Source organism: Mytilus californianus, unplaced genomic scaffold (genome assembly GCF_021869535.1).
Source record: "Mytilus californianus isolate M0D057914Y unplaced genomic scaffold, xbMytCali1.0.p SCAF_7, whole genome shotgun sequence".
Classification (NCBI taxonomy): Eukaryota; Metazoa; Mollusca; class Bivalvia; order Mytilida; family Mytilidae; genus Mytilus; species Mytilus californianus.
Window position 1 is genome coordinate 35,989,594 of NW_026262723.1, and position 12,214 is coordinate 36,001,807.

A 12,214-nucleotide genomic window follows, 5' to 3' on the forward strand; every position below is an offset into this window, starting at 1 on the left:
TGCCGTTTTTTGTTATTATCTTGAATATTGTTATAGATAGAGATAAACTGTAAACAACAATAATGTTCAGCAAAGTAAGATCTATAAATAAGTCAACATGACCAAAATTGTCAATTGACCCCTTAGGAGTTATTGCCCTTTATAGTCAATTTTTTACAATTTTCATAAATTTTGTAAATTTTTGTAAATTTTTACAAAATATTTTCCACTGTAACTACTGGGCCAAGTTCATTATAGATAGAGATAATAGTAAGGAGCAAGAATGTTAAGTAAAGTAAGATCTACAAACACATCACCATCACCATCACCAATTAAAACACAATTTTGTCATGAATCCATCTGTGTCCTTTGTTTAATATGCACATAGACCAAGGTGAGCGACACAGGCTCTTTAGAGCCTCTAGTTTTTTATTTTATCGGACTATTGGAAATAACTATTCTTCCCAACCGCTGATCCGGTAATCAAATTTTTGGAAAGCTAATGATTTAGGTTATTTTTTATTTTAAAGCTTTTTTTCGTTTTTCTTTTTGTATTGCTTTGATATTGTTTAATTTCTTAGTAATTTGAGGTTATTAATATTTTCATTATTACATTCATTGTACCAATTTTACTGCACCAATAAACTTCAACTTATTTTAAGTTTGTTGTTTGTTTCACAATTCAACTTTTAGTCAGTTTCAATCACTGTAAGATAAATCCTTTCAATCTGATAAATGTGCTTCGGGGCAGTTATAAATCATTTATAGAAACTCTTTGTTTTGAACTGTTAATAGACCCAAATAATAGGATAATCCTTACTAAGAACATGATTTACATGCATTCTTCACAATTAAGAGGCATCAAATCCTACAATGTCATTGGTCGAGAGCACTTTGCTATATTCTAAATGATCAGATGGTGAGCAGATCACAAAACACAATGCAGACAATAACAACTTTTTTCTACTTGTTTTCCTTTAAGCGAAATTGTAACTACGTATGTTTTATAAAGTTTTTATCTTTAAATGACCTTAAATATGTTTCAATAAACATGCATATGATATCAGATTGAAATGAAATACATAAAAATTAAATTTTCTAGATTTATTTTTTAATCCAGGTAAGAGATACGTTCTAGAAGAAATATATTCAGACACTCCTTCCTTTTTATGTAAAGTTCATTTCTTTAACACGATTTACTTCTATTGTAAATGAAAATGATTTGAATGGAAAACAACCGATCAAAATAAATTATACAGATTTTGAATCGCAATACAAAATATAAGGTCATCAGTATTGCATGGAGATTGTTACAATTAACTTGGAATGTAATTTCTCACCTGATTCATAAACTTAGTTTAAAAATCTTTCTTTACTCTACATAAGTTTTGATTTCCTTTGAGATCCAATTGCTTTCCTAAAATAAATAGTAGTCACATTTCGTGTTCTCCATAAATATTTTGAATAAGGTTCTGACAGTCCTAATTAAGAAATTACCTAAAATGCCATTCTTAATTTTTGCAATGCAACAACTTTTATTCCTCCGCATCCAGCTAATTATAATTGCTAATCATATTTACTAGAGAAAATTAATATTGACTAAGAGTCTGATACAAAACTTAAGATTTTCACTTTGTAAATGCTTTTGTACCAAAACTAAACTATTCTACGGATTCTGGAGGTGTAAAATTCTACTTAATTTTGTAGTATTCTTACAAGGCAGTTTTATCTGTAGGAAAAACTCCTTTAATATTACGTGAGTCATTTTCGAATTCAAGTATTATTGTAGGTTATTTGTATCTTTTTCAATTCAAAATGAAATGAAAGCAGGCGACGAATAATCTGGATAACATATTATAATTTTTACGGTAATGATGTTTATAAAGCCCGTAACTTTGAATACTACAGATGAATATTTAATTAATCCTTGGAATAAATTAATTCTTAAATCATAGTTAGATCTTTGAATATTATTTTTTTAGTTACTTACATGGATTCTGTTTTGATAAATTAAAACGTAACTAAAAAAGTGTATGTATTGCTATATAAGAATAAGAAGATATGTTTTGATTTCCTTTGAGAAGAATATCTACCATCGACCAAATGATGAAGATGTAGCAATTATAGGTCACCGTTAAATACTATCCTAGCTGTAGATATTATATACTTATATTTTGGCATTGTACAAGGCCGTTCTTTTCTCAGAATTCTTTACACTAAACTCGTTAGATGTGTACCGATTGCTACTTTTTTCTGGGAGAACATGATTTATTTATTAAATGTTATTGGCTTTGAATTAGCTTTCAGTAACTGCGAGTACTCTTAGATCGTTACTTTGTGTCTTTTGTCTTTTTGTTAGTTTTTTGTGTGCTTCGTACAAAATCTGACGAGAAAATCCATTTCCAACTGATGTTTACAGTTTGTTCGTAAGTTATACTGTTACACCGCTGCCCCAGGTTACGGGAGGATTGAGCTGACAAATATGTTAAACCCCACCACATATGTGCCTCTCCCAAGCCAGAAGCCTGTTTTACAGTGGTTGTCGTTGGTTGTTGTATATCATATACTAGTATGTTTTCCGTTTGTTTCTTGGGATATGAATCATGCCGTGTTAATCTTTGTTTTCTTTTGAATTGTTTCACATGTTTTTAGGTCCTTTCATAGCTTACTATACGGTATGGATTTTTTTCATTATTGTATTTGTTTTTTTATTATTATATACTTAGTAATAAATACATGTAAATTGTATGTGTAATACAATTGATGACAATCGTGCTGTATCAGCCATCCGTGATGATATCGGTATCAGTCACGGTTACAAAGGCTTGATCAAACCCCTAATCTGTATAACGTCACGTAATCGATATCAGTCACGGTTACAAACGCTTTATCAAACCCCTAATATGTATTATTTCATATCAGTTAAAAATTAGCTTCTCTTATTGGATTACAAGGCGCCACATGACATTCTTTATTCTTTAGTAAAAAGTTCCATCGGTCTTAAACAAAAAAAAAACGGAGCAGAAATCCGGTCGTTAACGGACTTTTATATGTTAATGACCAGTGGGGCGTGGTTTCTCTGTTTAGAATGATGTCCCTTTAATAAAACGCAATCGCGATTCGTTAATCATAAAAATGGAGAAAACTTTATTTTGTATTCATATACTGAAAAATTGAACTTTCATGAATGGCAGTGACTTTTAGTTATCACTATGACTGGGATTCACTCTTTCCTTTAGAAATCGTACAATAACTCGAGTTTGCTTTGAACAATTTGAATTTATGAGAATTTTTGAAAACATGGTTCCTCAATGAAATAAACATAATAGTTATTGAAGAACTGGTCATTATCGTGATATATGGACTGCCCACAGGACAGTGGTATTGACTAAGAAAGCGATAATGACTGAGCCGTAGGCGAGGTCATTGCGTAAACCCCTGAGGGTTGACGCAGTATATATTGGACGATCTCCGTAGTCTTTCGGAACACCGGATGTTATTCGGAATACATCTGTTTCTTTCTATGGCCACCTTTCATATACATGCGCAATAGCTTATTATTTGACCTGTTGAATCATTAGCATCTTAAAGTTGCTATAGAGATATGTTACATATGATGCGAAATTTATTATGACGCAAGCTACTTTAATAAGCATTTGAATACTTCCTTACGCAATTACAAGCTGTTAATATTTACCTTACATATACGCGTAGTTATTCTAATTAGAGTCAAACGTTGAAACCAGCTGTGTTTAGATATGAGATAAGATTTCACGTAAACAATGCGATTTATATTCGAAACGAGATTTGTTTAAACTAAAATCTATAAAAGAAGTATTACTAGCATTTCACTTAAGATTCCGAGTCTAGGGAAAATGTACATAATGTACGAAGCAGGCTATTTCATAATTTTCATACCTCAACGTCCTTGTGGGACCTGAGACTACTATAACACATATAGTAGTCTCAGGTGGGACTAACTAAAGGACAATACTGAAATTAAAATGAAGTCTTTCTTGCACTTTATTGAAATTTTACGTCTAGCATAGACCAAGGACGTATATAATCTAAATTGATATACGTCCTTGAATAGTTTTTATTTTCTTTAAAATTGCAATTTTCTTTGTTTAAATATTGCAACGTTATTTCTTTATCAAATGTCTATTAATTAATAGATACCGAGTGATGACAGATGCAGGCAGAGATAAGAAAAATTAATTTCTATTTATAGTTATCTTAATTAATGCTCTTCAAAATGTTCGTCAAAATAAAAATAAATAATTATTATTTCATAAAGACGATCAGATGATGAATTTTCGGTTTTAATATATTAAGTACGATAATGTAAAATAGTGTAAGAAGATTTTGAGCCATCTCACTGATCAGTAGGCTACACAGTGCCCCCAAATGACCAGTATAAAACTATCCAGCAAGAGAGAAAAAGGATAGCCGGGTCAATGTAAGAAACCTACTAGGCAACTTCAGTTCAATTTCAATATCTCGATTATTCTAATGGATTTGTCAAATGTCAGGGAATATCTTTTTAAATGTTGTAGGAAGACAACTCTCCATCAAAACACAGTGTAGTCAAAATTAGCAATTATAGGTTATAATTCAGCCTTCAACACAAAAGCTTGGCTCACATTGGACAGCATCCTACCGAGGGCCCCAAAACACTGTTATAAAACAATTTAAACAGGAAAAAACAAACAGATCTAATTTAACTTCAAACCAGAAACAAAAAGCAAATATGAACTGCACCAAAAAAAGACAACCACTAAACAACATGCTTCGGACTTGGGACATGTGCTTATGAATACACCTGGTTTAAAAGAATTTACATATATACCATAAGACAGTAGTGTAATTTTACCATGTAAAAGACACCCTTTAATATTTAATGAAAAAATCGTAAGGGTTCCGCGGAACCCAGTGTCTCGCCTACTTTTGCTGTAAATCGCAGGCTCAACTAAAATGAGGAAAAACATCAATAAAAATATTCCTCTCAATACTATTTTTTTTTATTTTAAGAAGCTTCTGTCCAAGTTTGGTAAAAATCCAGGATAGTTTATAAATCTAAAAAATTTAACTTCAGACTGTATGTAATGTTAACTGGAAGAAAAACTAAGTCCATTTATATGTAAAATACAGATAAACAGGTACAAAATTTTAACAAAAAATTTCCTTCTAGATACTAGCTTTTAATCATAAACAAGTTTCTGTCCAAGTTTGGTACAAATCCAGGATAGCTTAAGAAAGTTACTAAAATTTAAAAAAAACTTTAACCTCGGAGTGAATGTATTGTATTCCAGCAGAAAACTAAGTCCATTTATAAGTAAAATACGGTAAAAATGGAATTTCATTTTTACCATTTTACTTCTGGATACTATCTTATGATCATAAACAAGCTTCTGTCCAAGTTTGGTACAAATCCAGGATAGTTTAAGAAAGTAATTAGAATTTTAAAAACTTTAACCACAGAGTGAATGTATTGTTTCCCAGCAGAAAAAACTTAGTCCATTTATAAGTAAAATACGGAAAAATGGAATTTTATTCTTACAAAATTTACTTCTGGATACTATCTTATGATCATAAACAAGCTTCTGTCCAAGTTTGGTACAAATCCAGAATAGTTTAAGAAAGTTATTAAAATTTCAAAAACTTTAACCACAGAGTGAATATTTGTGGACGCCACCGCCGACGACACCGACGGAATGTAGAATCGCTTTGTCTCGCTTTTTCGACTAAAGTCGAAGGCTCGACAAAAAGGAACACCTTACAACAGTTCATAAATGTGACCTTTAAACAAACTCATATTCATGTGATGGGTACATGTATACTGATCAGTGGTTTTCAATTTTGTTTGTTTGTTTATAATTACAAGGTAAAAGCTGTTTTGTCTAGGCTATAAATATCTTTTTTAATGAATTGGTTTCGGTCATCAAGGTGAAGAGGATACAGTGCGATTCAAATTGTATATATTTACAATTAAACTTGCAGGCCTTTTTTCATGACCCACAATTTAAACTATAAGAAAACATCAAAATGAAAAGGGACATCCGGAAAATATCTTCAAAGCGAGTTAAAGGTTTTAAAAGTGATTGTTTTTAACAAAAGAGGTTTGTCATCTAAAACTTTTAAGAGCATACACAAAGCACAGAACTTAAAATTGCCAAAGCTTGCTATCCTAAGCATAAAAAACCTTGCAGAGCTGGTGTAAGGATCTTAATAATGATCAATATCAAGCCATTGTTCAAATAACCATGAACATATCTCATATTCCAATAAAAACGGCTATTTTACAGGTTCACGTATTGCATTTCTTAAACACATATAATCATTAATTGATTAAATTACTTCACATTTGCATTTGAACTTTAGCCAAAAAACTAACTCTAATTTAAAAACAAAAACCAGCATCTTAGAATGAAACATCAAGTGGGTGACTTAACGTGATGTCTTTTGGGAGAGAGGAGAAAAAAAAATATTCCTTTAACAAGAATATTTCACCCCACATTGAAAAGTATTTACTTTAAGTAAACAGTCACTGTCAGTTTCTAATTCTTATATAACAAAAATGATATAAAACAATAAATCTTTTTTTTTAAACAATTATCTTATATCTAATGCTAAACAAGCATTTGGGTTTACGATTGCATTTCTTTTTTTAAAGAAAGCAACTTGTTATCGTTGTCGCCTACGGCTCAGTCATTACCGCTTTCTTGGTCAATACCACTGTCCTGTGGGCAGTCCATATATCACGATAATGACCAGTTTTTCAATAACTATTATGTACTTACGTCATGTCTCGTGAAAAATACATAAGAGATATTAGTTGTATTTGGGGTACATGTATATAATAAAGTGTATATGATATGGGGTTTTCAATATCGCACACCGTATCAATCCTCAACCAATATAATCCCTCGAGCAGAGCTCTTTGGATTGTATTAGTGTCTCGGGTTGATACACCGAGGTGTGATATTGAAAAAGCCATATGATGTTCTCTATATATTCGGTGAAAAGCTCAGCCTAGCTGTTCTCTCTGTTTCTAAAGATTGTTAAATAAATTATATATTTTCCGACACTGTACGAATATAGTATATGTAACAGCAAAATGCTCTGTTTAAGAAAATAGCATATATAGAATATCAGTCTGATACGTGTAAACATTATAGGCCAAACCCGATCAAGTGAATTTGATTAGATATTTAAAAAAAAATCTTTTCGAAAAGCAATTCATAATTTTAATCAATGATATGCTGAATTAAGTCGGAAATGATTTAAAGTAATGATGCTTAGAGTTCTCGAAAAATGGAGGTCCAAAGTTTTTGACCACCAAAATTTTCAAAGGACAGACACAATTTTGGTATTTTGCAATAGAAATAATAGTGAGGACCAGCAGATTTTCTTCAAGGACCACTAGCGAAAAAAGATTTCAAGAATTCTGTGTGCTGTGATAGAACATTTAGAATGTACAAGTCCTCGAATATGCATTTTCTTGGCATGAAATGCTGAATAATATTTCTATTATGGATTCCACTGTAAGATGCCCTCTTATTGAACATTCTTTAACATTTATGTTAATCGTGTTGAAAGTGCATACCATTAGGACATCGTGACAGTGGATTACAGATTTATGGCAAAGCAACTTGTAAAATTTAGAAAGAAACATTGTTTCTAAGGTCGGTGTTAAATAAGGAAGTTCATGTCAAGTTAACTTCATGTCATGATTGATGAATTCTGGATTGAAAAATGTATTAAAGTGTAGTAAACTGATATTTACTCTATACAAAATCTTCCGTGTATAGTTACGCTATTAGAGAAATTATTCTTTCAAAACACGTGAATGGATTAAAAATGACAGGTTAAACACTGTATATGTTTTAAATGGTATAACATAAGGGTAACATTAGATTCGCTGTGTGGTGGATAACATTAGATTCGCTATCATTGCTAGTCTGTGTGGTGGTATAACATAAGGATAACATAAGATTCGCTATCATTGCTAGTCTGTGTGGTGGTATAATAAAATTGAGAACGAAACATAACCATGGAAGTATTATATTGACAGGAATAACAACGTCGCCACTTCTAAGGATTCATCTGCGTTACCGCCTATCTTTCAATAACTTGTTAATTGGGTTAAGCGCTTCTTCGTTATTACCTGTTTTTCTCGAGAACTGCTTTGATGCGGAAAATACTTCAAGTTAGATCAATTTAAAACTAACAGTAAAAATATAGAATTACATGCAGAAATAAAAAACCAAAATGAATAAAAAAGCCTGGTAATGGACCCCCCCCCCCCCCCCCCCCCCCCCCCCCCAAAAAAAAAGGAGGAATACGACGAAGAAAAAACTCAATGGTTAGTCCCTATTAGACAAAGAAATTAAACAAAAGAGAAAATGGACAATAAAAAAAGAATAGAAAAAATGTCTTGATCCATCACCCCCGAAAGGTATAGGCAAATAATTTGTGAACGCATTTGAGAATGAAACTGTTGTTAAAAGAAGCTGATCAGAATTACAAAATTGAAATAATTAAACAAATTATATGACAAATAAAGTTAATAAGATTTGGCAGAACCGGTACGGGACTAGATCAATACATTAAAGAACTCTCTATCTTTTAATATCCATGAAAGCACAATTTGTATTAGATTTGGGGCATAGGATTCCGACCTCTTTATTTGCGTTCTCCATGTATAAAGTACCTGCACGGTAATTAATTTCAATGAATCATTATACGACGGAAGTACATCATATCAAGATGTGAAAGCTAGGAGCAACATAATTATAGGCCAAACTTTTTTAAACGGTGCTTCTATCAATAAGGCTGACAAAGAAGTTTGTTCCAATGTTGGTTTCATCTCCTCACGAGTTCCATGTCTTTATCATAACTTTGTTGGTGATAACAGGATATTAAAAATCAGCTCTGTAGATTTTTTTCTTTTCTTTTTATTGGCTTTCTTGGACTAAACATAAGATAGAACCTAAATAGTCATCTGGGTCACCTCAGTCTTTTTCATGTTTTAGTTGGGTTTTGGTTTGGTCATTTGATTTTAATTGTTTTTGTCACGTTTGTTTTGTTGTTTTGCTTTATTTTCATTGTTATAGTAGGCACCAGACCAGAGATTTTAAAAAGTTCTATAAAGTCTAAATCACGTTATAGAAATTTATTAATTAACAGTTTTTGAATTATTGTTTAAGCGCATGGGTAAAATGAATTTCAAAGGATACCTGTATAATCAGTCATGCTATACTAATATGGTTTGCTCTTTACCTTATGTCAATCTCAGTATAGTAGACCTGATATTGCCTAGGCTGATAATTATAACATAACCATGAACTTATTATAAATTGATGCCACGTGACGATATCCCCTTCATTAAAGATATTACAACTTACGGTTATAAATATTTATTAAAGTTTATGCTAGGTCTTCCTGGTCCAACTTGAACTCACGATTTTGAAATATGAATATACGTATCCGTAAAGCTTTTTAATTTTAACCACATTCAAGGTTAATCTATAGTGTGCATGTAATTGGATATCTTACGAAACAAGTCATCTCTTATGTTTCGTTGTGCAGCAAATATTGAAAATTGTATAGCAAAAAAATCTTTTGAATTATCTCAGCTATGTGAATTGATTAGAAATTTTATTGTTTGGTATCAGTGTGTCTTAATTGTTTTATCGTAGACATTTACCCGCGTGCATGGTCCGCAATGTAGCAACACAATATCACAATGACCAAAAGAGTTGTTGTTCCGCAGCTTCGACGTATACATTTCATTTCACTAACATTCATTCAACTTCGCACACATATTATGTTTTGCATTTTTAAACTATATGGTAGCACTCTATTATATATATAATATGCATAGATTTTTTCTAGAAAGTCTAGATTATGTAGAACCAACAAAAGAACTTGTAAGAATTGAAATAAGCGTCAATTTGTTTTTCTCGAAACCCTCTATCTAAAATATACCGAAAAACTGCTCAACTGCATATACTTTCAAAAGATTTCTGCTAAGCTGTCAATTTCTATTTTGCCAGTTGACAACACTATATATAAGCTGACCAGAAGGTGCGACAGCAACGAAATGGAATATGAAATAATCAAAATTTAAGGATATGAATAATCTCATAACACTTTTTTATACACTAAATACTGATAACCTTAAGAGTTTGTGTACGTTACAGATATAAGGCCTCCAATGGCTTGTTTTGTGATTTTTTGTGTGTTTTTTATATAATCGGTTGCAGGGGCGGATCCAGCAATTTTAAAAAGGGGGGTTCCCAACCCAGGATAAAGGGGGGGGGGGGGGGGTGTCCAACTATATGTCCCCATTCAAATGCATTGATCGTCCAAAAAAAAGGGTATCAACCCCCGGAACCCCCCCCCCCCCCCCCCCCCTTGGACCCGCCACTGGGTAGGTGTAGATCTAGTTGTGAACACTTTTAGACTTACTTGTTAAATATTTACAATTCTTAACAAGTTTCTGCGAGTCAACCTTTACTGTCGTTTTCTACATTACATGTAGTTTTATCGGGAGTTGAAAACTTTTTTATAAAACTATTTTTTGTTTTTAGATTCTCCAGCCGTCTACTTCTCATTCGAATGGTGGTAGTCTTGGGAACATCGAATTTAGCTGCCCAGCAGGTAATTGTCATATCTTAACTATCAAATTTATATCAATAAACATTAAACATACAGGCTAACATGCTATTAAAAGCACGTAAAACGATCACTAAAGCTGTTCTTATGAGTTATCTAGTTATTCAAGTCCGATTATATTATTCACATGATCACGGAAAGTTACATTATTCAAGTATTCAGGCCAGATGGTCACATTCAAAGAGAACATAACATGTCTTATATATTTCTTATGCAGCATAAATACTGCAATCTGATTGGTTAATTACCCGGGTGTAAATAACACCCCACCCTTGTTCACCCCGGGATAAATAAAATTTGGCCAAAAAATTAAAAAAAATAAAATTTGGCCAAAAAATTTAAAAAAATAAAATTTTGCCAAAATAAAGAAAAAATAAAATTTTGCCAAAATAAAGAAAAAAAATAAAATGTCAAAAAAAAAAAAAAAAAAAAAAAATGTCAAAAAATGAAAATAAAAAATAAAAAATGAATAAATTTGTGGACAAAAATTTGTAAACAAAATATTTAATTTTTTTCCTGAAAATTCGAAAGCACACAAATAAATTCTGAATTTCCAAAAAATAAAGAAAAAAAGTATTTAACAATGCGCAGCAACATCTACGTTGAAAAAATGTTACACTGGAAATTTTTCATTAGCATTTTTCAATTTTACATCCTGGTTTAAAAATGGGTAAAGGAATTGTTCATAAGCAATAAATTCGTTATCTTGGTATAATCAGGGGTGTACGGAATTTTACACCGTTGTTGAAAATTCATACACCCATTCGGCTGCGCCTAAGGGTGTATGAATTTTCAACAACGGTGTAAAATTCTATACACCCCTGATTACACCAAGATAACTAATATTATTACTTTGGAACTCAAGTAAGATTGTATTATTCAATCATTTAAGTCAGAATCTTTTATTCAATTATTCTTTACACATTCTACGATTCAATATATATTTCTGATCATTTGCTAATTGGTTATTCAATTTTTGGTCTCTGTTTTGATTATCCAGGTCAATATTTTAACGGAGGAAGCTGCTATTCTGCCGTGAGCGTACCAATGACATGGAGTGATGCCCACAGAACGTGCAAACGGTAAGTCCTTGAGCAGTCGCAATCTTTCTATACTGTTTAGTGTAGATTTAAGCATTGGCGCTTGGGTATATAAGTTCTGCTCCAACCCCAACCCCAATTGTTTGCACTGAAGTTTTCAACTTTACATATTTACCACATGTTTGGCACTACTATGCTTGTCTTACCAATTGTTCAAGGTTAACTTATCAACTCTGATAAAATCCCTAAATTTTACTATCCATGCTAGCTTAAAAAAACGTATTGATAGTAAAATTATGGATTTAATCAGATTTGATTAATAATTTAAAATAACTTAAAAGACAAGCATAGTAGTGTTTTAAGTATATGGTGTAAAAATAGAAAATTGAATACTAGTATTCGTGAGGAGGGAAAGTCCTGTACCGAATCGCGTGTGCATGGTTGTTATGTGTACATAAATGTCAGGTCATCTTCTAAATGTCGAAATTATCGGATCCATTTGAATTGCGAAAAAA

At 31.8% G+C, this 12,214-nt stretch overlaps 1 protein-coding gene across 1 annotated transcript in view; it reads left to right on the forward strand.

Moving 5' to 3' along the window:
- LOC127710082 (uncharacterized) overlaps positions 1 to 12,214 on the forward strand; it is a 467,780-nt gene that overhangs the window by 12,009 nt on the left and 443,557 nt on the right. The window contains exons 2-3 of the mRNA XM_052215826.1: positions 10,575 to 10,644; positions 11,660 to 11,741. Of these exons, the coding sequence (XP_052071786.1) occupies positions 10,575 to 10,644; positions 11,660 to 11,741 (152 nt within the window). The remainder of the gene's footprint in view (positions 1 to 10,574; positions 10,645 to 11,659; positions 11,742 to 12,214) is intronic.